Source organism: Neomonachus schauinslandi, chromosome 5 (assembly GCF_002201575.2).
Source record: "Neomonachus schauinslandi chromosome 5, ASM220157v2, whole genome shotgun sequence".
NCBI lineage: Eukaryota > Metazoa > Chordata > Mammalia > Carnivora > Phocidae > Neomonachus > Neomonachus schauinslandi.
The window spans coordinates 59,763,455-59,789,263 of record NC_058407.1 but is presented as its reverse complement, the minus strand read 5'-3'; the positions used below and the strand labels follow the sequence as shown (position 1 = coordinate 59,789,263).

The window sequence follows — 25,809 nt, the reverse complement described above, 5'->3', positions numbered from 1 at the left end:
CCGCCGCCGCCCGCGCCCAGCCCCGGGAGCCGCGCCGAGCCGGCCGGGCCCGGCACCCAGGCGCCCCCCCACCTGCCCAGCCCAGCCCCGGGGAGCCGGCCGGCCCGGGGTTCGCTCCCGGGGGAGGGACTTTCGGGGGGTACCGGGCGGGGGGAGTCGCGAGCCGGAGGGGAGGGGGCGGCGGGTTTTCATGTGCCCAGCATGAGCTCCTACTTCGTCAACCCCCTGTTCTCCAAATACAAAGGCGGCGAGTCCCTGGAACCGGCCTATTACGACTGCCGGTTCCCTCAGAGCGTGGGCAGGAGCCATGCGCTGGTGTACGGGCCCGGCGGCTCGGCGCCCGGCTTCCAGCACGCCTCGCACCACGTCCAAGACTTCTTCCACCACGGCACCTCGGGCATCTCCAACTCGGGCTACCAGCAGAACCCGTGCTCGCTGAGCTGCCACGGAGACGCCTCCAAATTCTATGGCTACGAGGCGCTCCCCAGACAGTCCCTTTATGGGGCTCAGCAAGAGGCGAGCGTGGTGCAATATCCCGACTGTAAATCCTCCGCCAACACTAACAGTAGCGAAGGACAAGGCCACTTAAATCAAAATTCGTCTCCCAGCCTCATGTTTCCATGGATGAGACCCCACGGTGAGAAGCCTTTTCTCTTTCCCCCTTGGTCTCCCGCGCTCCGGGGTCTTCCCCCCTTCCCTTGCCTCCTTTTTGTCTGCCCTCGCTTTCCCTCCTGGCTTTGGGGTCTCTGCGGCCCCACCCCCGTGCCTGAGTGGGTTTCTCGAGGTTGGGAGGTTCAGCTGGGGGTGGGGCACGGGGCTCGCCTGGGATATTTGGGGGACTGGGGTGAAGGTGGTGTCTGGGCGCAAAGGGTTAAAAATCGTTTTCTCCACCTACTGTCTGTCTGTCTGTCTGCCTGTCTCCCTCTCTGTCTCTCCCTCTTGCCATCTCTAGAGTCAAAGTTGGGGAGGTGGCTGGGCAGAGGCCCGAGGACCCTGAGGTTATCAGCCTTTGGAGCAAACCAGTCTTTCCAAAAGGCAGAAAGCCTCAGTCCAGAACAGTGGCCAGGCTGTCTTGGGGGCGAAGGGAGACCCCTGTTTCCCTCCCCTACCTGGACCAGAGGGTGACAAGACCCCAAGGACAGGTGCCTTGGCTCTCTGGGGTACCCACTGCCTCCTCTCAGAGAACTAGCCTTAAGGCCACCACCCCAACTTTGCTTTAGTTCCCTCAGTTGGAGAGAAGAGAGGGAGCCAGAGAGGAGAGAAAAGAGTGCAGGAAGGAGAGGGGCCATGCAGATTAGAGGGCACTGGGGTCCAGAGGACCCAAGCATGAGCTGCCCCCAATCAAAGGTTTATGGGCTTTCCCTGAGACCTTCAGAGTGGCTCAGGCCATGAGCCCCTCCAAGGGTGGCCTCTCATGGCCCAATTTCGAAGTAAAAGGGGAAGCGAGAAAGCGACAAGTTCCAGCGGGGATGGCCCGTGATTTATTTGCTGGTCTCCAGTTAGCAATCAGGCCAAGCAGTGATACATTCCAGGAGATCAATTATTTTTCTTCCTGGCAAGGCATTAAGCAGAGAGATTCAAGGAGGGGGCAGTGGGCAGAGCCCCTCTTCTTTACCCCCAGACCTTTTTCCTTTCTTTTGGAAACAGACTCTGTCCCCAGCTATGCTCACCAAATGCCACTCTGTACTTGTAAACAAAGCTGCAAGGGCCAGTTTCCTGAGACTGCAGGCCTGGGGGGGGGGGGGGGGGAGGGGGAACTCTGCAGTGCTCCCCCTGCCCCTGCCATCCCCCAGTTTCCTGATAGACCCTAGTCCCTGCCCCCACCCCCACCCCACCTCCCAAGGTGAAGCCAAACCAAAACAAGCCCCCAAAGTTTCCTGCCCTTGCCTGCTCCCTGCTCTTGCCTGGTCTTCAGGAGGGAGGGGAACTGGGGAGATCACAGGGGAGACTTTAGGGGAGGAAAGTGGCAGGGGAAAGCCGAGCCCCCACCCAAACATAACCAGATTGGGGTTCTATTCTGTCCAGCTCCGGGGCGGCGCAGCGGAAGGCAAACTTACAGCCGGTATCAGACCTTGGAACTAGAAAAGGAGTTTCTCTTTAATCCTTATTTGACACGAAAGCGCCGGATTGAAGTCTCTCACGCCCTGGGACTGACTGAGAGACAAGTGAAGATCTGGTTCCAGAACCGAAGGATGAAGTGGAAAAAGGAGAACAACAAGGATAAACTGCCCGGAGCCCGAGATGAAGAGAAGGTGGAGGAAGAAGGAAACGAGGAAGAGGAGAAAGAAGAGGAGGAAAAGGAAGAAAACAAGGACTAAGCAAAAAAGAGAGACCCCCCCCCTCCCTTAGCAACTCCCTTGAAGTTTCGTTTTATGGTAGCGGATAAATTGAGAAGTTTACGACTGTCATTTGCTTTTATAGAGAATAGAATGACACTCACAACTCTAACTACCTGTCAGATACTTGCAGCTCTGGTTTTATTACCTTTGGACTTCCCCCGATCTTTATTTGTTTGGGGGCTGGAGGGGGGGAGACCGAGACACAGCGAAAAGTTTGGACCCTGTCTCAGTCCTTGCCCCAACACACACACTTGTCCCTACCCCCACCCTTCGGAGTCCTGCCTGGATTTTAAGGTCTGAGACCTGGCCTCTTCGCCCCTGTCTCACCCCTTCTTGCCACACTCCCACCTCCCTGCTTCTCTGGTATTTATTTTAGAGGGGAGCCCTCTCAAAATGCGGACGAAGACTTGTGGCTTTGTTTTTATGCTAGGATTATGTATTAGATTTACTTCTTTTCAAAAGAAAGGAAAGAAAAGTGAAGGAAGGAAGGAAGGGGAAGAAAGGGAGATGTTTAAAGAAAATTTTAAAATGAGAGCAAGGAATATCCCTTCTCCCTCTCTGGGGCTCCCCCACTTAGAAAGACCCCCTTGACTTTCTCTAGAAACCTGGTGGAAACCTGAAAGAGATGCGGGTCTCTCCCCTGCCCCCTCTCCCCACGGGGTAGATAGGAGCCTGCAGTCGCCGCTGAAATCCTACCTAGCCATCCCATGGTCACTCGGGCCCATGCCTTCCTCCCCTTCGCTGTCTGATTTCTGTTGTTGGGCCCAGCTTCCTCTGAGCTGCACTAGTATTAGCGCTCAGAAATCACCATAATCATGAAAATAATAAGAATGATAATAATAATACTGCTAATAAATCTTTAACATACTACCTAAAGGGAACCTGCAATAATCATGAAAAAATAAAAAAGAAATTTTTAAAAATCCTAATATGCAAGAAAAAAAGAGAAAAAGATTAAAATTTAAAAAAAAAGAAAGAAACCTCCAACGTATTTTATCACTACCTATAGAAAGAAATCCTGCTTTGAGAGTATTCGTAATGCGGTTTTGTTGTCGTTTGTTGCTGCTTATTTCACTAAGAAAAACCCAACAACTAAGACTGCCTAGCCCGCCGGTCCTGTGCGCTTTTATTGTGCTTCTAACCCCAGTAGAGTAGAACTAAATTGCACTGAATGTATAGTTAACTCTGTCTTGAATTATCTGTTTATGCAATGTGCTCGAAAGAAAAAAAAACGTTAAAATATATCTATAATAATAATTTTTGGTCATTTGTCTTTATGTCCAGCTATGAATGTAGATTTTGTGTCCCGGCAGCCCTGTTCCTGGTCCAAGTACTTTGTATTGTATACGTGAGTCATAATAAAAAAAAAAAAAGGAGAAAAAAATTTGAAGCTGGAATGACTTGCTTTTTCTCCAACGCCCCCCTCCCCCCCTCCAATTCTCTACTCCTCCTTTCCTCCTTATCCTTCTTTCCCAGCACTGTGGAAAAGGTCTCCGTCACTGATCTGACTTTGGGTGGAGGAACTCATGTGGAGAGGTCCCTAGGAGTTGAGAGGGCAGGCTGGGCAGGGAGGGCAGGTGAGAGGTGGGGGAGGTGTAGAGGAGGAGGAAGAAGAGCAGTATGCTCCAAGTATGCTCTTGGGAGAACCTTGGCTCCAAACAAAGTGGGTTTCTAGATGCCAAGATCCCAATGGGAAGAGAGGGTCTCCCCACTTATTCACCTTCCTCCTCCTCAGCCTTGGGCTGGGCCCAGACAAAGAATCTGCCCCCATGCCCCTCCCACAACTAGGCCTTTTTCTTCCAGGGACTGAGGATGAGGCAATGGGGTTCTTTCTGATCTCCACATGCCCCTCGTGGTCAACCCTGGGCACCCAGCACCCAGCACTAGAACAGTGAACAGGGTGGGAAGAATGTGAGGCTCAAGGCAGCCTGGAGGACTTGGCTGGGGGGAAGATGGTTAGGGGTGGGGGATGAGGAAGTTTCAGCCTGGGGGAAAGGGAAGGAGGGGAAGGTGAGTGAGTTGGTACACCAAGCAGCCTGGGTCCATGTTCTGAAATTCAAATTCCGTCAGCACAGAGCCATCAACTATCACCCAGGCCTCTAGCATCTACCCCAGCCTCTGTTCTGGCTGTTTCAAGCCGGCTCCCGGCTTCACCTTGGCAATTGGGCAGTCTGCCCTGCCCTCATAGTGTGGGCCATTGGCCTGGGGGTGAGGAGGACGGGCCTGCTGAGTGGACAGTCCTCCATCCCAGCCACAGTAGGGTAAAGAGAGTCTTCATTGGACTCCTCATTCCCCAAAATAAGGGGTTGAAGGCTCAGGGACTCAGGGGGCAAAGGGGTCTCTCACTCCTCCCTGGAGGGTCCTAGGCAGAGAAATCTGTTTATGCTAGTAAGATTCTGGTCAAATAATACCAAATTCCAGAGATAGGAGTCATCTGACTCAGTCAGGAGAAGGGGGAAAGGCAAGGAGATGGGATCTTCTGGTCCTTAAAACCAGATCCCCCGAAGACTGAAATATTTTTGACGCCAGATCTCTGCCCCCCCAACTCCGTCAATGTTTTTCCCAGACTTAGGCCCAGGCTGATTCTTATTTTGTGTAATTTCACCCGCATCTGGGTCCCTGGCTCCCTCGCAAAGTGGTCGTGAAGACAGGATTGGGTCAGGCATCCTTGATATGGGACTCCTGCGGTCGGAGAGAGGCTGCCGATTGGAAGCACAGGCTGCAGGCAGCCGGGAACAGCTTTGAACAGCTCTGGGGGAAATCTTTGGAAACCTGGGGTCCCTGCTGTGAGCCGTTGCAACAGCCAGGTAACCCCGTTTGCTGCGGGAGGCACCGGCAACCCGCCAGGGAGGCCCGAAAAGAGAGCATTTCGCTCCGACCTCAGGCCTTCCCAGGGGCATCCCTCCAGACTCCGAGGGCCGGCCGCGGGCCGTTTCATTTTTTAATGTGGAATTATGATTGCTATTAATAAACATCGCCGACCCGTAGCCAAGTTGCTTGAACCCTACACTAAGTGGCTCCAAAGGACCTCGCCGAATTTCCCCCACACCCAATGCCCCATTCATCCCTGGCCCTGCTCAGCAATGCCCGTGGCCCCAAGCCGGGCGTCGGAGGGCGGGGTGCGTCTGGCGCCCGGCATCGCTTGAGATGCGAAGCCTCGGGTGGGCCACACCAAGAGAGCTCCAGCCGCCCCTTCCTGCAGCACCCGCTCCCCCACCCTTTCTGCCCACCGCCTCTTTTTTCTCGTTTGGAGAGAAAAGGAGGTAAAACCCGTTTTATGGAGGAACTTAATTGCGAGCGGGATGCGCTCTCTTTAGAAACGCGTCCTCCCAAATGCTCCCGCCGTCCCATTACCGGAATGGGGACCATTCGGCTGCAGCAGATAGGACTTTCTCCCATTCTTTACTTTTTTATTAGCCAATCAAAGTGGCTTCCGAAAGCTATTTGTGATTTGTGAAAAATAGTATCTTTCAAAATGCTGAGTTGAAGCATCTCGCTCATTTCGCCTTGAATTTATTATTCTAATCTCAGCTGTAGAGACGGGATAATGCAGCTATTAAGTTGGGGGGCAAATTCGTTTCTCTGGATTTTTTTTTTTAATTCTTGGCATTTTATCTCCCTCCCCACTTCATTGCAGAGGCCAAGGGAGGTGCGGGCCTGCAGGGGACCTGGGGGTGAGGGAGGTAGTGAGTGCTCTATAGGGCTTTGGGGGGGACCCTAGGATGGGAGAGTGGTTTGGCCTTCTCCAGCCTCATCTTCCTCAAATGAGATGTCCCACTGGCTGCCTGCCGGCTGCAGAAAGTTACCTCGCCCCAATTAGACCGAACTCGGGACAGGTTGTGCCACAGACGAGAAGTAAAATTTCCGGTGAGCAGCCCGCAGCGCTGTCCCATTCTCCCAGCAGCCCATTGTGAAAAGCTGCGCCAGAGCTTCCTTGTCGTAATTTTTAACTACCTGTTATAAAATTTATGGGTGGGTTTGTAAAAGAAACTAGGTCTCTGCATCCGGCTGAGGGAACTGCTTCCCTTACTGAGGGAGGAAGTTTGGGGAGGGGATGAGGGGCCCCCTATTGGTTGGGGTGGGGCACCCAGCCATGGATGTCCCCCGCACCAGCTCCGTGCGGGATCAAGGGGAGAGCTTTGGGCCTTCAGATCTCCAGCTGGTGACTCGGCTGGGCTGCGACTGGTTGGCAAATAGTCTCTATGGGGGGAATCTACTCTGGGGTCCCCCGCATTAGATTCATCGCCAAAATTATGGGTCTGGAAAAAGGTGGGAGACACCTCAAGTGCTCAGAATTTAGCACAGAAGGTGGAATTTGGGAAAAGATAAGTTTCTTTCTGGGGGGAGGGCCTCCAAGGTGTATCCCAGCTGCTTGGACACCAGCATTTTTCTGAAAAAGGCAGGTGGGTGCTGGTCACCTGACAAGATAGAAAAGGCTTCAAGCTGCCTTGCACCCAAAGCAGGGGGGTGGGGAGTAGGAACCAAGATCTTGGGCCTTAATTTTATTTTTATTTCTAGAAAGATTGGGAGTAATCTGCCATCTAAACCTAGGAATTGAGGAGACCTGAAACTGGAGATGATCTAGGAGAAGGAAAAATGTCCTTTTCTCTGAGAAAGGAGCCTGGGGATGATGGGCACTTTGGGGGTTCTGGTGGCTGCCCCCAACTCTCACCCCTCCTGCTGCATGGGCAGGGCTACCCAGTACGGGTCTAAGGGCTCTCCGTTCTTCAGACCATGGCCAGGTCAGGCTTGGTTATGAGGCTTCCAGCCGCGTGTCCCTCTTGTTCCTGTCTGGGGCTGAACGGGGGCTGCCAGGGCTCCCCACTGGGAAAGATGTAGTTCTCTTCCTAGAAAAAAGGGTAGGAGTTGGGAGCGCATCCCTTCTCAGTCCCTTCACCCCTCCAGCCGGCACTGCACCAGCAGTGCCACAAACCTTTGCAAAGCCTCGCTTCCCCCAGATCCAACCTTAATACCCCATTTATATTAAGAAAGATATTTAAAATTCGGTATGGCAAAGGGAGGCGGCCGACTCAGCGCCAGAATCCTTCCTTTCCTCCTCTCGCGTCCCCCTTTTGCCCTTTCTGTGCTAGCCTGGAGCAGCCTGGCCCGTGGGGAGTGGGCGGTGGGTGAGGGTGGGGTGGGGGTCGGGGGATGCTCCCTCTCCGAGAGAATTGGGTAAACATGGCGACCGCGGCGCCCATTTGCACACGCTACACAAATGCATCGCATTCCCGGTTGTTTGCAGAAAATTTACAGCTGAGTAATAAAAGTTTACGATCGACTCACAAGTTGGATTGGCCACAAGAAGTCATGTGGATTCCATCCATGAACGTGAACTTTTTATTGTGGTTTGTCCGTTCGGAGCGCTCCGCAGAACAGTCCTCCCTGTAAGAGCCTAACCATTGCCAGGGAAACCTGCGCTGGACGCTCCCTTCATTACCAGTATTTTTTTTTATTAATCTGATTAATAATTATTTTCTCCCCCCATTTAATTTTTTTCCTCCCAGGTGGAGTTGCCGGAAGCTGGGGGCACCCGGGGAGGGGGGATGTGGAGGAAGGGGCAGGAGTTGAGGGCACCTCTCTCTCCCTTCCCGATCCTCTAGCCCCCCAAGGGGCAGGAGGAATGCGGGAGCAGGAGTTGAGATAGGGAGCTGCAGATGCCTCCGCCCCTCCCCTCTCCCAGCCTCTCCCTCCTGCCCCCTTCTTGCAACTCTCCTTAATTTTATTTGGCTTTTTGATCATTGGGACTATTTTTTTATTTTTAAATTTATATAAAGTATATATGTGTGTATGGAGCTGAGACAGGCTCGGCAGCGGCACAGAATAAGGGAAGACGAGAAAGAGAGTGGGAGAGAGAGAGAGGCAGAGAGAGAGAGGGAGAGGGAGAGTGACAGCAGCGCCCGGTAAGTGTTTCCTTATTGGTTCAAATATGTAACTAATGGTCCGTAGCTGGGTGGCGGTTTCAAGATAAGGACAGCAGCGGCTTGTCTTGGTTAGAGAGGAGAGGGGGGCTGGCGAGAGGGTGGGCGTGCGGGCAATTAAGGGGAGGAAAAGTGGGGGTAGGATTGGGTTAAGCTGTAATACGGTAGTGTGGGAAGTGTGTTGTCCTGATGTCACTGTGCGCCGAAGTTGGGGCTGGGGGGGGGGGGGGGGGGGGGCTGGGCCGGGGGGGCCGGGGGGGGGGGGGGGGGGGGGGGGGGGGGGGGGGAAGAGGACTGCGCCTGTGGGGCTCAAGGCCGGGGTCTAGTGCGCTGACGCGCTGCCTGATGCCCACCCTGTCCTTACCTATTATAGATCTGCGGCCTCTTGGCTAATGGGACTGGGACGGAGGGGGCCCGGAAGCTCAAACTCCAGGGCAGGAGAGAGAACTGTAGGTTGTAACCATTGCCCCCTGAGCAAAGTCAGCCCCCCAACCCCCAAACAAACTTTCCAGAGCCCCCTCCTTGCCCGCCGCCCCCTCCCTCCCAGAGAGCGCCACCGCGAGAGCTCACACATGCGCAGTGCGGGCCCAGAGCCGGGCGGCTGAGCAGGAAGAGAGCGCAGCTAGGCTGGCGGCGGGGCCTGTTAATTGGCAATTAGGGGGGAGGCTGTTGGCTGGTGCGCGTCAGCGGAGGAGAGTGCGTCTGCCCACCCCCAGCTCCCGCCCCCACTCGAGCGGACGGAAAGATGGGAGGTGCCCTGCACTGCGGGTGGATGGGTGGGGGTGGGGGACGCGGTACTCAAAAGCCATCTTGTGCTTGGAGAAAAGGGGCCAATCTGCCTTCTCTCACCCGGCCCAGCGTCCCCCACCCCCAGCCGCGGCCACCGTACCCGGGATACCCACTGGGCTGCTTCACCCGCCTCGCCTGGCTGCTCTGAGCTGGGATCTGCCTTGTCTGGGGCGGAGGTGGGAATTGGGGAGGCCCCAGGCTGGCTGGGGACAGGCCCAGGCCTCGCTGGCGGGCGCCTCTTGGGTGAGTGGAGGCAGTGAGGACTCAAGGCGTGGCTCGCTCATGGGGTAGGGACGTCAGAATCGGGCGGCCCGGAGGGTCCTGGGCGCTCGGGATCTTCCTAATAATTGGTGCTAATGGCGTGTTGTATGGTCTTAACCCGACACATATGGTTTCATAACACAGTGGCTTAATTTCTTCCAAATGTACGTGGCCCTGAATGTGTTGCAGTTTGATATATGACCCCGCCCTGCTCCCTGGCCTGGGTCCGAGGCGGCCCCTATATGTGTGAGCTTCTCTTTATAAAGGGCGATGCACACACAAACGCTTACACACCCAGGCAGACACACCCCAGAGCTGGGGGAGGGGAGCGCATATTCCTGGAGAGGTCTGAGAGTCTGGGGGCCAGACTCACCTTCAGTCCGAGCTAAGAGCTGCCCCCCACCTCCAGTCCTCTCTGGAGGCGCGACTGGGCTTCTCCGCCAAGCCCGAGTGGGGGAGGGGAACGATCCTCGATTTCCTGTTGAAACCCTGACCCGTCGCCTGGGGGTGGGCGGGGGGGAGGAGGTTGGGAGGGAGAACCTGTTTTTATCAAATTCTTAAAAACATAATTCGGCTGCATTCAAATCAAACCCCTTGGGTCCGAGTTGATGGTGAATCTTCTGTCCCCTCCCCCCCACAATCCCCTTCCCTTCCTCTCCTGCCCCCCCAAAATTCCCGTTTCATATCCGACATAAAGGCCTCTGAGGTATTGTCCCGGGGGAAGAAATGGCATTTTCTCTCCCCCTTCCACTCCCCCCCCCAATAGGACTTGTGTGTCGGCAGAGGCGTCTGCCGAGGGGCTAATTTCGCGTTCCTTGTTTACGATCGAGAAAAGCGCTTGGCTCTCCCCAAATGGGCCCAGCCCGCCGCCTGCTCAGGCTGCCGCGCGCTCTCCCGCCGCTCCAGTGCGGCCCAGGGCCTGACGCCCCGGGTAGCCATGCCGCGGCCACCGAGACCCCGAGGCTGTGGGACCTGAGAAGGGCAAGGGGAGTGCAGTGGGCCAGTGGAGGGGCCCCCGGAGGCCTGAAAATGGGAGCCTTTCTCCTGGCGTAATGTGGGAACCGCCGACCGGTGAGGCCTCTATTTCTCTCTTTCGCCTGTATTTTGTCTGCCCCCGTTGTCTGCCTACCCCCCCCGCCCCTGCAGATGGCCGCACTGACTAGAGGGGGGGCACAAGTCTCCTTTGTTCACCCCCCCAAAAAACAGCTTTCGGTGAAGGCCACTCAGGAGAGTGGGGATTCACCTGGGATATTAGAGGGGTCCCCCTCCCTTCGGAGGGGTGGGCCTGGGTAAGGCTGGGGTATTTATCTCAGCCTACAGGGATCTGAACAGATGTGCTGCCGGCGAGATTTCAGGGTGCTAGGGTTCATGGGTGACGGATTAACGGCACCATCCTGAGGTGTCCTTATATAATATTTTTATCAATTGATTTTCTGTCCCTTCCTGGCTAGGGTCCTGCAGGCCCCCACGTCCTTCACCCCCTAGATCCTCCTCATGAGGCAAGAGGGATGCAGAGAAAGAATAACAGCAGTGACTGACCCTGGTTTTCCAGTTTTCTAGTCTGGCCGGGGATAAATCCAGCCCCAAACGCCAGCCCCTTCCTTCTCTCCTTACTTTCGATTTTCTTTCCCTTCTTCCTCTCCCACTCTGGTGCGCAAACAGACGCAACAAGAGGGGCCACCAGTGACAACCCTCGGCCTCCTTGTAGGCCAGATTCCCTGTAAACGTGGTCCTTAGTGCAGGAAAGCACTGGTGTGTATATCTAATAATAGCCAGAGCGGCTGAGAATAGAATCTGGCCCAGGACTCTGCACGCCCAGGACTAAGTCTGGGCAGAGGCACTGAATCTGTGGGTCAGGTTCTGGCAATATTCCTTGGAGCCCAGGGTTCCCCTCTGAGTCCACTCTTTGGGCACCTCAGGCCTGCCCCTTACAGGCTTTGTCAGCCCTGCCACGCACTGTATTCTATGCACCAGTTCCTAGCTAAGGAGAAATGGGCAGAGCAAACCCTTTCTCTCCCGGGTCTGACAGTTGTGATCCCTAGGCAGAATGTGAGCTTGTTTGGAGAAGGCGGCCTTGTTGGGTTGGCTGTTGTGTTCCGAAACCAGGCTTGGTAGCTTTATACACTTATTATATACGGGCTCAAATGTACAGACTCCGACTTATGCATGAATATATACAGACTCATATTTCCTCGGTGGATAATTGTATATTACCATGCTTGTATTCGCTCAAACACCTTTTTATGTGCATGCAAAATTTTGTTAGATGGGATTGGGCTCAAGGAGGCATTGGGTGCACCAAGAAGGCCCTCTGTGCATGCTGTCCTGGAAATGTGTGCGTGCTGGAATCGGAGTATGCGGGTTCCAGTAACCGACGGATGCCACAAAGGCTTTCTCAGACCTTATTGCCTTCACTGTCCAAGCAGCTGGGCTGGGGAAATATTGAATCCCTTCTGCTTTCTCTCCACACCTCCCCCCCAGACTTCCTCAACTCAGAGGCTGTTTGCCAGAGGAACACTGTGGTGTTGAAAGTGAGTTTTGTGGGAAACTCTTTTTGTGGGTAAGGTAGACCTTTGGAGCAGTTCTGAGCAGTTGGCTAGGCCCTGGTGCTTGCAGCCTTGCTGGGACAGTGAAGGAGATCTGAGTGGTTAATAAGGTGGCCTCTGAGCAGTGGTCTGAGGCAGCTGTTGGAAGAGGCTGGTGGAGAAGGCCAGACGGAATGCGTAGGGGTACAGTGAACATCTATCCCCACTCCCGCCCCTGCTCACCGGACCCCAGATTTGCCTGTGTCCTCTGTGGGGCAGATTAGGGGCTCTCTATGCTCGCCAAATACCTAGATTTGGTTACTGGTGGGACTTCGTTTTAATTCTGTCTCTGCTACCAAAGAAGCTGGGGAGAAGGCTGACAGGGCAGCGCTGGAGAAGCTGGGTCTAGCTGCCTGTGGGCCTGGAGCACTGAATGTGCGCCGCGGCTGGGAATTCCCAGCCTCCCTTCCTAGCCTTTCTCCCTGCCGGGGCCAGGAGAAGACAGAGCAGGGGAGAATATGAATGTCCGTGAACCGCTCCTGAAAGAGAGTAAGGCCAGGAAAGGGGCTAGTGGGGTTTTCCTCCACTCCCTAGGCAATCAGGTTCCTCCCAAGACTTTCCTGTCCAGACACGCTGCTGCGGGTGCGGAGACGTGCAGCTTTCTTCCAGCTTCTCCTGCCCGCACTGGGGGCAGCCTCGGGCCTTTGGACCTCGGCCACGCCTGGGTGCTGGGGTGACACTACCCCCAAATTGTGCCCCTCACCCGGCCCACGGCCTCTGCCACGGTGGCTGCGGCCGCCCCTGTTTATTGTGTCTGTGAGTTGTTTACTTGTTTTGTCTACTGCCACCCTGTGTCAGAAACCCGCCAAACCAGCAAACTCACCCAGGAGAACAAAGTGCGGCGCTATCCTGTGCTCCCTCCCCTTTCCGGCACCCTGCTCCTGCCATTACCTCCTCCCTCACTCTTCCTTTCCCAGGGGAGGAAGCAGAACTCGTCCTAAAATAGGGCAGCTGTTTATAGGGTTGGGGGAATTATGGGGACACCATAAACCTCCGGGTGTCCTGGTGGTAGAGAGACTTAGAGCCGCCCTCCCCTTGCCTCAGGCTTTTCTTCCTTCCCCCTGGCAACTGCTTGGTTAAGGGGGCCACAGTCATTGAGAAAGCTGAGTCCCCCTCACCCCACTCCTCCACTCTTTCTGCAGGAGTTTTCCCTGAGACACAGGTTGTTGGGTTTTAAATCAGGGTAATGTTGGCAGATTCATAAAACTAGATAAAGCATGTCGTTCTCCCCTCACCCTCCCTTCTCCTCAGCCCCCCAAAATAGCAGTGAATTTAAGCAAATCCTACAAAATTAAATTGCCCCTTCGCTAAAGATCCTATAAATCTCCAATCCCGCCAGGTGTAGAGTCGGAGAGGCTGCTGTTCGCCTCTAATTTTGCTCCTGGCTATCAAATCTAAAAGAGTATCATCGAAGTAAGTAATATTCTCGTTTCTGAAATTAATTCCCCCCTCCCCGTCTCTCTCTCTCTTTTCGCCAGTGCAGATTAAATGCTTCTCTCAGATCCGCAAACAATAAAGGATAAAATTATTTATAGGGAAATGAGGACGATGTTTCATTGTTGGCTTATGGTTCCAGAACGTAATAACATTTTATTTTCAAGGGAGAGAACTTAGGCCAGGGGAAAAAGAAAAAAAGTGAGGAGAGGCAGGGCACCCCCACACAAAACTCCTACTGTATATAACTTAATATGACGTTTACCATTTCCTCATGACAACTCACTGTGACGTCATAAATGCCGTGCTCCTGAATTTTACAATTCTCTTAAACCTCCAAAGTGGGTCCAAGCAGTGCTTAGTGTGGAGGAGTATAAGAAAAGCCAGGAAGTTGGGGATCCTTTGGCCCCATTCCGGGGACCAAAAATATTCTAGATTTTCATTTTTCCTCCTGGGCCAACCAGGGCCAACCAGGGCCACTTGCTTTTCCTCCCTGAAATGTTACTCAGCATCTGAGTTCCCTCCCCATTCCCAGTGGAGATGAGATACTCGTCTGAGGTTCTCTTGCATGCCCTCTCTTCAGCTGATATTCAGCTGCGTGGGACAGAGGTGGGACGCTTGGGGGCCAAGCCCCCAAAAGCCAGAAATTATTTCTTCCAATGATGAGCCCAAAGGGGCTCAGGGCTGAGTGGGATGGGACAGAGACGCTCGGGATCTATTTTACTTTTGAACCTTCAGTTAGTGAAGTGAATTGAGAAGCTAAACAAATAACATTGTGGGAGCGTGTGTGCTGATGGTAGCAGCATCAACTGGAGTGGTGGTAAAGAAAGGTCAGGCAGAAGTCTGGAAAGAGAGAAGGAGGAGAGAAAATGTGACGGGAGTTAGCAGAGCCTCCCCATGTACCTTTCTTCTCTAATTGCAAATAAAGCAAACGCAGCTTGGGCAGCCTCTCAAACGTCTTAGGTCAAAAGAGAATTTGCCAGCCCAGGCCTCAGAGGTGTTTGGGGCAGTTCTCAGGCGTTTGACATACCCCATCTGGCCTTGTCCTCCTTCCCCCTCCCCGACCCCCAACTCCATTTAGCTGGCCAGCCTGGGCCCTGTCCCTAGAATATAAGCACCCCCAAATGGGATCCATTTCCGGGTTGGATGTGTTAAATTTCACCTTCTCCAAGTGTCTCCATGCCTGAACTTTGAAAGGAGGAGGAACATTCTGTTTTGGAATGCAATGTGTGTATGGGGAGGTATGTGCTCAGACTACTTCCCCCACCGTATCTATGAGAAACTGGAGGCTCCTTGGGTGAGCTATGCTTTGGTGTCGCCAAGCAGACCCAGTTCCCCACATTCAGGTTCTCTGGCGGATTTGGAGACTCTCTGCAATCCTTTTACTCCGGATTCTATGGAGATCAAAGGAACTCCTACACAAAACACTGGGCATTTGGAGTAGGATTTATTTTTTAATTTTTAAGTTAAAAAATTCTAATCATAAGCCAGTCGGGCCAACTGAGCAATCGCTCTAGAACAGCAAAGCCTTAACCAAACAGTGCGGTTGTAAGGTGAGCTGAACAATTATTGAAACTGGGCTTTCTCTGCAAGAGGGGTTTCAGCCCTTGCCCAGTGGCACAAAAGGGGCTGGTGGAGCCACCGCCCTTCCCCTGCTCTCAAAATCAAGAATTGGCAGGGGTGAGTGGGGCAGCTGCAGTGGCTTCCAGGCAGCCAAGCGCCCAGGCCGAGCGCTGAGTCCTGCGGCTCCGGTGTCCAGGTCCTTGAGCAGCCTCCGGAGGCACCGAGCTGTAGCTGGTGGCGCCGGCAGCCAGAAATGGAGTGTGTGTATCTGTGTGCAAGGCTGGGTGAGTCACAGACATCTGCGCAGAGTTGGGGGACCTAGGAAAAGAGAGAAGACTGGCAGAACACAAACTAGCCAGGACCTCTGGAAAAGATTGTTCCCCAGTAAGCATTCCAGACCTCATCCCTCTCACTTCAGATACCCTTCCCCAAGAAATTAATATATTTTCCAGAGCAGAGTGGAAAGCAAAGGCAGACAAGAAGAGGCCTGCCCACGAACCCCTTCCCAGCCAGAGTCCAGTCACACCCACCTTCTCCCCAGTTCAGAGCGACACAGGCTCCCAGCCCCTGGCCTGGAGCAGGCTAAGGCTGGGGTAGGAGCGCTTGACTCATTCTGGGAAACCTTCGAGTGCCCAGCCTCCAAAGCACCCCTTAGCCTTGGGGACTCCAGGCCAGTGACTACCCGCCCCCCGCCCCCCCCACCCCGTGCAGGCCTATGGCGCCTGCAGTAAGTTCCTCTCCTATAATTAGCGCTCATGAGAAGCATGTGTTTTGGACTGGGGAGATGGGGGGACTGGAGCAGCGAACGGCAACTTTCCCCCTTTATTCCTTTTCTGTGTTTTTTTTTTGAATTCTGTTTTCGAATCCACTAATTACAGCTCCGAAAGCGAAAATCTGCTCTCGCCGCCAAACCCCCTCGGAATGCCTGATTCCGGAGGCCCAAGGGGCAGAGCTACTCCGAGACCTGCGGGCCTGATGGGGGTGTTCTCTGATTGCTCTAGGCTTGTTTTATAGAAACAAAGAACAAGTCCCCCCCTTCCCAGGACTTGTGCATATTTACAGAGCTCAACTGCAGTTTTAATAAAACATCTGTTCTTGCTTCTGCTGATGAGTTTCCATAATTGTTTTCAGACAAATTTAACCGGAAGATATAAATATATTTAGAAAAACCCAAGTCCCAGCTATCCCCCCATAGACACTCGTTCTTTCGCCAAAAAAATAAAATTAACATAAAATGAGAAAAGGAAAATATAATCCAATGGAGGGAAGATCGGGCTCATCTGACCTGCTCTCCCCCCTTGGAGCGAATCCTTCCAGCAAATTTCAGCTGCATAATTAAAGATCTGACTGAAAGAAGGAGGCTTCTTTTTTTCAGGAATGGAAGGTGATGGGGGAGAGTATGATGGAAATTAATTTTGCCAAAAATCTTTAAGCAGTGGGGGAATTTATTTGTATTTCTGCTTCCCCTTCTCTCCCCCTTCCAGCATTTCTGCCTTTTTCCCCCAGCAGCTGGTTTCTGTTCATTATAAATCGGCGAGACCTTTCAGTCTCTGCCCTCTGTTTAGGGACGTAATAAAACACTTAACTTTCCGGGGCTGAGACTTACATTCTGCTCCTCAGGTCGCCCACCCCCACGCCCACTACTTTCAGGCCCCAAAGGAGACTCTCCCCAATTTTGGGGCCCCCTTTCCCCTCCAGACTTTGTTTAGGAGGGGCTCAAGGAAACCCAGGCATCCTTGCTGGGGGGCTGCAGCACATGCTTCCCCAGAAGCCCCTTCTTTCTCCTAAGGTCGGTCCTTTCCCCACCCCCCCCCAAAAGAGATCTAAAAATGCATAGAAAATCAACACTCATTGAAAGTGAAACCTCATTAAGACATCCTATCTTCCATCATTCAATTTGTTGTACATTGCAACATTTAATATCTTGAAGGAAATATCACTGACATGATTTATCCCTCTAGCAATCTCTCTGAAATGGGGCGGGGGGGGGATGGAGGGAATTTACTCTCTCTTCCGGCCTGTTCTACGTGTTACACTGCTACCCTTAGGGCAGAAGTGAGGCTGGGAACTCTGAGAGCGGCTACTTGTGTCCAGGGGTGCGCTGACTTGTTTCTTAGCTCAGCCCCCTGGGTCTTCCCCCCCTCCCCCTAGTTCTTTCTCGCTCTACCTCTTGCCCTCCAGGGGGCCTGGAGCCCCAGCCAGCTGTTGAAAACCTCTGTCCAGGCATGCCATGAATTGGAGGACAGCTGGATTCTAGAGCAAAAGGCAAGTCACGCTAGTGTCTCTGTTCATATACCTGCCCTGTCACCCCCTAACCAGATGACTCATCTCCAAATTTCTTTCTTAATTTGGAACCCTCCTCTACCCTTTCACTTTTATCTCCTTGAGCAGTAGAAAGTATGGTCCAAGAGGGGGAACAGTTACAATGATAGGGGTCTTCCTCCACCCTTTTAAATACCAACAAATTTCCCTCCTTTCTGAAGGATTGGGGCTGTATTTTTAAAAGCCAACACAAATTGTCCAGCAGGAAGACTCTTCAGTCCCCTAACGAGGTTCATGTATTAGCTAACATGTTGTCTCCACCAGCTCCTACACACTGTCTGCTTTTGGGTTCGAAACTTTATTTTTCCCCCCTAGCGACACTCCAGGGAAACCTTAACGTTACAGAAGATGAATAAACGAGTTTTTTCCCAGCGTAGTCCCGTTTATGGCTTTATTGCTACCCATTGATTACTCCGCTTTGTTACACAGAAGGAAAAGATCATAAAATCCGGAGACATCCGGGTTCTTGTTATAGTCAGCCCCCCCCCAAAATGGTGAGGAGAAAATATGAGCTTCCACCGCTCCCTTCGCTAGCCCCACCACCCCCTCTTTGTCAGCTCAAAGCATTTTCAGCCTATGTCATGATATCAAATTAAGTTTGGATTAATCAGGAGAAAAACTCCATCTGCACACCTTCCGCTGTTTCAGTTTGCCCACTGCGGCTCCCTCAGAAGCCTGGAACTCAGCTGCCTTTTCCTAACCTTCTCTTCCTTTTTCTCAGCCCCAATGTGGAGAGAAAATGGGGGTAGGGGTTGCTGAGAGGCCCGGCTCCGCCAGGTGTGGCTGGCCCTTGAGTGAGAGCTCCCCAGGAGCCCTTTGCTGGAATCTCCCAAGCCCCAGAGCTCAGGTCCAGGGTGCCTCTCTTGGCGGGGCAGAGTCCGGAGGGGCCTGGGGGCTTCTGACTTGTGCAGGGGCTTGAGCCTGCCAGAAGCTCACTGTCCTTCAGAGCCCCACCAGCCTTCTCTTTCTGCCTGGATCCTATGTGAATTACCCCACCGGCCCTCGCTGGCTCCAAATCATAAATTCTCACCAACATAAACAGGAGTTGATGTGTCTAGAAAGACTCTCAGAGTTCTTTCTTCTTCCTTCCTTTCTTCCTTTTCCTCTCTCTCTCCCACCTTTTACTTCTTTCGCTCTCTTTTCTATTGTATTTTTATACATTTTTCCCTTTTAGGCAAAAGTGCTGCAAGAGTTTCCCCCAAAAGGGTGTTCTGAGAGGCAGAAGGGGGCTAAGAGGATGAAGAAGCAAATGCATGGCCCCTTTGCCCACTTCAGCTCTGCCACTGTGTCCTGAAGTCTCATCCTTACTCCTTTAGACCTCCTTGCTCCCTACATTTCCCTTCCACCTAAGACTATCAGCCACACTCTCCTTCCTCTGAGCACCATGTTTTATGCAGTTTCTTTCTACTTTTGATTTTTTTTTTTTAATTTTGGGGGGGGGGAAATACTGGTTTAGTGATGAGGACTCACTCCATGGAGGGTCAAAGTAGGATTTCCTGTAGGATTTCTGGGGATTCCCCCTGAGCTGGGAAGGGGCTCTTCCCATAGAGAAATCAGGATGTAATTTTAGAAGGGGGGGAGATATAAAAGATGAAATCAGATTGAAAATAGAGGGATTTCTCCAGACCTGGCTCTGGCCACAGCACAGCAAAGTTAGCAGGGGCTGAGAGATTTCCTAGCAGTGCAGCTCTTCTTCCCTGGGCCCCAAGGCCCTGCTAATGCATATTCACCCTTCTTCACCTCCAAATCAGTTCCCTAACATATATATTTTTAAAAGAAATCTAAGTCTTACTTTCAAAGCACACACTTAGTCTCAACTAGGGAATCAACAGAAGCAGAAGCGATTTTTTTTCCCCCTTCTTGACATCTGGCTTGCGATTGGCTGGAAGGGGGTCAGCTGACTTTGTCATTTTGTCTGTCCTGGATTGGAGCCGTCCCTATAACCATCTAGTTCCGAGTACAAACTGGAGACAGAAATAAATATTAAAGAAATCATAGCCCGACCAGGTAAAGGCAAAGGGATGAATTCCTACTTCACTAACCCTTCCTTATCCTGCCACCTCGCCGGGGGCCAGGACGTCCTCCCCAACGTCGCCCTCAATTCCACCGCCTATGATCCAGTGAGGCATTTCTCGACCTATGGAGCAGCCGTTGCCCAGAACCGGATCTACTCGACTCCCTTTTATTCGCCACAGGAGAATGTCGTGTTCAGTTCCAGCCGGGGGCCGTATGACTATGGATCTAATTCCTTTTACCAGGAGAAAGACATGCTCTCAAACTGCAGACAAAACACCTTAGGACATAACACACAGACCTCAATCGCTCAGGATTTTAGTTCTGAGCAGGGCAGGACTGCGCCCCAGGACCAGAAAGCCAGTATCCAGATTTACCCCTGGATGCAGCGAATGAATTCGCACAGTGGTGAGTTTTACAGCTCCGAGATATAAATTAAATAAACTGAACTGGCTTTATGACCGGCTTCCCTAGAAGAACGGGCGGAGAGAGTTTTTTATGGCCCCATAAAAACAATCACGCTCGTCTCCTCGCCGACGCCGAGACAGGGCCCCCTCTTCTGCCCCCTCTGCTCGCCTCCCGCTTGCTCGCAGGGGCCTGGCCCCCTCGGCCCCTGACGGATTGGAGGGCTCCAAGGCAAACTGAGGGGGCAGGAACAGGGCAGGGTATGAGGGGAGGGGGGCAGGGGGTGGGGGAGCCCACCCAAAGTCAAGTCAGGCTGAGAAGAAGGGAGGAGGGAGAATAGGGGGCAGAGAAGTGGGGAGAAGTTTCCAAGGAGCTAGGGTGCTTGGGGAGGTGGGGGAGCCCAGTTGTTGAGAAATGGGGCCCTCATCCCCAGTGTTTGGGATTTTTCAAAAACCAGTTTTTAGACTTACAGCTTTCTGCCTGGTTCTTGCCCCCCCCCACCTTTCTTTGGGACACTCACCTACCAACATATGGTGGGGGACTGAATGAAGTTGGGCTCCTGGCTGTACCCCCAGTGGGGGTGGGGCAGGGCAAAAGGGAGAAGGCTGAGGTCCGAGGGGGCCCGTGAGCTGCTGGCCAAGTTGGGAGGGTCAGGACTTTGCTAGGCTAAATCGTCTACGGAGGATGCCTCGCTGATTGTTTTTAGTGTGTTTTGTGCCCGGATCTCTAGGGGTCGGCTATGGAGCGGACCGGAGGCGCGGTCGCCAGATCTACTCGCGGTACCAGACCCTGGAACTGGAGAAGGAATTTCACTTCAACCGCTACCTAACGCGGCGCCGGCGCATCGAGATCGCCAACGCGCTCTGCCTGACCGAGCGACAGATCAAAATCTGGTTCCAGAACCGCCGGATGAAGTGGAAAAAAGAATCTAATCTCACGTCCACGCTCTCAGGGGGCGGCGGAGGGGCCGCGGCCGACAGCCTGGGCGGAAAAGAGGAAAAGCGGGAAGAGACAGAAGAGGAGAAGCAGAAAGAGTGACCAGGACTGTCCCTGCCACCCCTCTCTCTCCTTCTCCCTTGCTACCCCCCCAATTCCCTCCTAATCACACACTCTATATTTATCACTGGCACAACTGATGTGTTTTGACTCCCTAAAACAAAATTAGGGAGTCAAATATGGACCTGAAAGTCAACTCTGGACCCCCTCCCTCACCGCACAAACTCTCTTTGACCACGCGCCTCCTCCTCCTTGCTCCCTCGCTAGCTCGTTCTCGGCTCGTCTGCAGGCCCCTTCCCCCTCCCAGGCCTTGGGGGCTCCGTCCCTGAACCTCGCTTCAGACTCCACAGATCTCCCTCCAAATGAGGACTTGGCCTCCCACCCCCTCGGCGCCTCCACCCCCGCCCCTGCGCAGAGAGCCGGCTCCCGGGCCGGGGCCTCCGCTCCGGGGCCTCAAGGCCCGGCCTGGCAGCCGCGGAGAGCGGGAGGCCCAAGGAGGGCGCGTCGTGGCCCCACAGCAACCCCCAGGGCCTCCCCGCAGCCCCTGCCCGGCCCCTCTGCCCCAGCAAATGCCCAGCCCAGGCAAATTGTATTTAAAGAATCCTGGGGGTCATTATGGCATATTACAAACTGTGACCGTTTCTGTGTGAATATTTTTAGCTGTATTTGTGGTCTCTGTATTTATATTTATGTTTAGCACCGCCCGTGTTCCACTCCCATCTTAAAAGGGGGGAAAAAAAAAGAGGGAAAATTACAAAAAGAGAGAAAAAAAAGTGAATGACGTTTGTTTAGCCAGTAGGAGAAAAAAATAAATTTAAAAAATCCCCCTCGTGTTACCCTCCTGTATAAATCCGACCTCTGGATCCGTTCTCGAATATTTAATAAAACTGATATTATTTTTAAAAGTTTATATCGGGATTTCTGTTAATTCGCTCGTCCGCCGGCCTGGGGTGAAAGTTGGAGCAGGCTCCGAGCGCTCCCGCGTCTGCCCGCCGCCTGCAAGCCCCCAGCCCCCTGCGCTCGTCTTTCCCGGGAGCCCGGCGCAGAGCCGGGGCCTCCCCGGTCTCCTGGTGAACGCGCTAGGGGGGCTGGGAGGCCTCTCTGGGCTTCCCAGCGGAGCAACACACTCACCCCGCAAAAAAGGCCGCATAGGATCTCGTTGGGGGTGGGGGGCGGGAAGCCTGGGTTGCTCGGATTGGTTTCCAGCCCCACACAGGCCTTTCTTCCTGCCTGTGGTAGTCTGGGGTCCTCGGCTTCTGAACCCCGAGCCCCCAAGGGCCAGAAAAGAAGCATTCTTCAGGTACCAGGGTCTCCCCCGTCCACTCCCCGGAGTGAGGAGGGGGGCGCCGCGTGAGCAGCCCCCAGCCAGCGCCAGGCCGACTGTTGCGAAACGTGGCGGAGGCGGAGAGCCGAGGGGAAAGAGAAGACCGCGGGATTTGAGCCCTTCCGCAGGGATTGAGCGATTCAAGGACATCTCGAAAAAGAAAGCCTGGAAACTGAGACTGCTCTGGGACTCCTGACAGGGCTGGGACAAAATTCCTTCTTCCTTACAGACCCAGTCCCGGTCTGGTTCCTTACTCCTTCGCCTCTCAAACTCGGCGGGTGAGGAGCTCAGCCAGACCCTAACCCTTCCCCAGCTCAGGCCTTCTCTCCTTAAGCCCAGCCAGAGAAACCTGAGTGGACCTAGGGAGTAAGGTAGTGAGGGGGTCTCCCGGAGGGAAAAAATCCGCCAGAGTTTTCCAGACCTTCCAGATCCCCGCCAGCGCCCCCTCCAGCGCCTCCGCCAGCGGGGGTGGGGGGGTGGGGTGGGGGGTCTGGAGGGGGGCGTCTCCTGGCAGGGGCGGGGATTTCCTGGGGAGAGGCAGGCAGGAAAGAATAAGACTTGGGGCTAGGGGAGGGGGCTCGGAAAGGGGCCGAATGGCTGCGGAGCCCCTGGCCGCAGGCTGTGAAGGTTGCCCAGGCGCCTGCCCTGCCCACCTCCTCCATCCCCCACCCCCAGCCAGGTCCTTTCCACGCCTCCAAATAGCTCAGAAATTGCTCTCCTGCGGACCTTCTGTATCTAGGTCCCTGAAAACCTGTTCCAGAGGCCTTTTCCAAAAAGGGCACAAAACAGGCCTTTTCCTCTGCCCTGCTCATATAATATTTGTGGAGGCTTCAATCTTGCTTCTCCGTGCCCTCAATTAACATCTATTTTCTATCCCAAATATCTGGCATAGAATACACAGGGATGCAGAGCAGTCCTCCAAGCCCATTGTGTCTGGTTCTACACACACACACACACACACACACACACAAAATTGCCTAGTTGCCACTCTGGGATCCCAGCATGGTGAGGTCTACTCAACCCCCCCCCCATCCTCACCTCCAGGCTCATCCCAGAGTTCCCAGCACTTTCAGCTTCCTGACCCTCCCCCCCATCTAGTTCTGTCCACCCAGGACCCCTCCTCCTCTGAGCATCCTGTCCACCTCTCCAGGGGTTGGGTTCACTTCCCCAACCTGACAGTCACCTCCTCAGCAGTAGCAGGGCCTTGGGGCCTCCAAGGAGAGGGACCTCGAAGCTTGGTTTAGAGAACCTGAGGTAAATCCCTTGGGATCTCCAACTTGGCCAGGGGCCCCCCTACCTATATCTCCTTTCCTCAGCCATTTTTGAAGATTGAAAGGCTCTGGGGGTAGGGAGGCAAGGCTATCCGTTAGTTTTTGTATCCTAAACAAGACCTCATCTTTCCTTAAAATTAAATACAGTTTAAAAGGCCATTTCAAGGGTTTGTTGCAGCAACAACCAGCTTCTCTACAGGGTAGAGAATCCAGCGGTCTGAAGGCCAGCCGACAAGCCAGGCTGCAATTCCTCCAAGTAGGCACCAGGTGTCGCTGTGGGCTCGTTGTCCCGGCTACCCCCCAATTTCAAGAACCATTTTTTTTTTCTCCCCCTTCTCTCTCTCTTTCTCTCTCACTCCCTCTCCCCCTTGGTTGGGCTTTGCCAACATATCAAGATGCGTTTCGCCGGCTTCCATCACTAACCTCCCGGAGGTCATCAAGCCAAATTTATGAGTGGCCGCTTGAGTCACGTGACTCTATTTAAGGCTCCCTTATTTGGGAAGAGCGCATAGGATAAAGAAAGAGATATCTCCACCTATAAATTGTGCACTTTGGAGAACAAAAAACCCCTCAACTTCAAAGAGTCACAAATCACCCTTAATCAAAAAGGGTGCAGAAATTTTTTTTTGGGCCCTCCCCGCCATGAGCTCCTACGTAGCCAATTCATTCTATAAGCAGAGCCCCAATATCCCTGCCTATAACATGCAAACTTGTGGGAACTATGGATCGGCCTCAGAGGTGCAGGCATCCAGGTACTGCTACGGTGGATTGGACTTAAGCATCACTTTCCCACCGCCTGCGCCTTCCAACTCTCTCCACGGGGTAGACATGGCTGCCAACCCCCGGGCTCACCCCGACCGCCCCGCCTGCAGCGCCGCGGCCGCTCCGGGACACGCTCTGGGCAGAGATGAAGCGGCTCCTCTGAACCCCGGGATGTACAGTCAGAAGGCGGCTCGCCCAGCGCTGGAGGAGCGAGCTAAGAGCAGTGGGGAGATCAAAGAGGAGCAGGCGCAGACAGGGCAGCCCGCCGGACTGAGCCAGCCACCGGCCCCGCCACAGATTTACCCGTGGATGACCAAACTGCACATGAGCCACGGTAAACTTTAGGACTTCATTTTGCGCGCTCGGGTCCGCCTGGGTTTTATAGGCCATGCGGGGCAAATAAAGAAAAAAAACCTGCGGCCATAAATTTTACGATCCAGGCATCAATGGCTCGTAAAACTGTCCACTAAAAGGCTTAGAGGCTGTGTGCGCCCAAATTTACGACGACATAATTGGATCATAGGAACAAAACGTGTATAAAAGGCAATATTCAATTTTTGGGGGAGAGGGAGGGAGTTAAAAAAATAGAGGGATCTGAAGGGTGAGGAGCGCGGGGCTCCAGAGCGGGGATCCCCCCGCGGCTCCCTCCCTCCCTCCCCTGTGGAGCCGGCTCGGCCGGCGCTGGCCGCTCCGGAGGATTCCAGCGACTCGGGAGGGGCGGGAGGGGGGTCCCCGGTGCTCGGATCTCCAGGGTGCTTATTGTTCGGTCCGAGCCTGGGTCTCCCTCTCCCCCCCACCCCCTCGGCCCCTCCAGCTGCTGAGTGAAGGCTGCGGCGGAAAGTTTCCTGCCAGGGCAGAGGCGCCTCTCCCGGGGCTAGGCTGGGCTAGGCTGGGCTGGGCCGGGCCGGGCCCGCCTGCGGCCCGCTGGGCCTGTCCTGCCCTGCTCGCCTCCTCTCCCTCCGGCGGCGGGTGGGGGCCTGGGCTGGGGTCGGGACGCTGGGGCGCTGCACGCTATTCACCCCTTCCTGGCTTGGGGGGCTTTATATTCCAGAGACGGACGGCAAGCGGTCCCGAACCAGTTACACGCGCTACCAGACCCTGGAACTGGAAAAAGAATTCCACTTTAATCGCTACCTCACTCGCCGCAGGCGCATAGAGATCGCCAACAACTTGTGTCTCAACGAGAGACAGATCAAGATCTGGTTCCAGAACCGCAGGATGAAGTGGAAGAAAGATTCCAAAATGAAAAGCAAAGAGGCTCTTTAGAGGCAGCAGGGAGGCCCGCAGATAGCGCCCCAAGCCCGCTTTGGTCCCCGCGCCTTTCCTTTTCGGTTGTCCTCTCTCTATATTTTGGGGCAAGGGCGGGGGCTGCAGCACCCGCTCGGGGCCTCACCGACAAAAGCGCTTTCCCTTGGCACTCCGCATCCCCACCGACCCCAGGTTCCTGCGGGGCTGTCCGCGCGGTGCGGACTCCCCTCAGTTCTGCTCAGCACCGGCCGGGGGGGGGGGGGAGGGGGGCGCCAGGGCAAGCTCCGCAGGGGCTCCCCAGAGGGCTGCGGCAGAAGGGCTGGTGCTGAACGAACCGGGCCTGGGCCGCCTCTCAGGCTCCCAGCCCCAGAGCGGCCTGCGGGAATTAAGGTGGGCCCGGCAGGGGCTCCAGGCCCCACACCCCGACCCTCCGGCCTCCCCTGTCCTTTGTTCCCGGCTTAGGCTGGCCAGGCGGCTGAGGGCTGGTGAGAGTGGCTATACTTGGGGGAGTCCGGCGCCAGACTCGGGGTGCTTCGTTGTCGCCACTAAACTCCTTGTTCGGTTTTTTAATGATTT

General features: G+C 54.2%; 3 protein-coding genes across 4 annotated transcripts; all 3 read left to right on the top strand.

Moving 5' to 3' along the window:
• Positions 1–200: 200 nt before the first annotated feature.
• On the top strand, positions 201–3,664 carry HOXC8 (homeobox C8). The gene is made up of 2 exons (XM_021689229.1): positions 201–637; positions 2,026–3,664. Exons 1-2 carry the CDS (start codon positions 202–204, stop codon positions 2,316–2,318), a joined length of 729 nt encoding a protein of 242 aa, XP_021544904.1. The 5' UTR covers position 201; the 3' UTR covers positions 2,319–3,664.
• A 4,457-nt stretch (positions 3,665–8,121) lies between these two features.
• HOXC6 (homeobox C6) lies at positions 8,122–21,510 on the top strand. 2 transcript variants are annotated; one of them, XM_044914823.1, is made up of 3 exons: positions 8,122–8,242; positions 19,290–19,635; positions 20,363–21,510. In XM_044914823.1, the coding sequence occupies exons 2-3, from the start codon at positions 19,482–19,484 to the stop codon at positions 20,668–20,670; spliced, it is 462 nt and encodes a 153-aa protein (XP_044770758.1). In that variant the 5' UTR covers positions 8,122–8,242; positions 19,290–19,481; the 3' UTR covers positions 20,671–21,510. The 2 variants fall into 2 exon arrangements, with proteins under 2 accessions (XP_044770758.1, XP_021542458.1); XM_021686783.1 differs by lacking the exon at positions 8,122–8,242 and having other exon boundaries at positions 18,913–19,635.
• A 2,321-nt stretch (positions 21,511–23,831) lies between these two features.
• On the top strand, positions 23,832–25,556 carry HOXC5 (homeobox C5). Its single transcript, XM_021686784.1, has 2 exons — positions 23,832–24,319; positions 25,037–25,556. The coding sequence occupies exons 1-2, from the start codon at positions 23,866–23,868 to the stop codon at positions 25,249–25,251; spliced, it is 669 nt and encodes a 222-aa protein (XP_021542459.1). The 5' UTR covers positions 23,832–23,865; the 3' UTR covers positions 25,252–25,556.
• Positions 25,557–25,809: the final 253 nt, after the last annotated feature.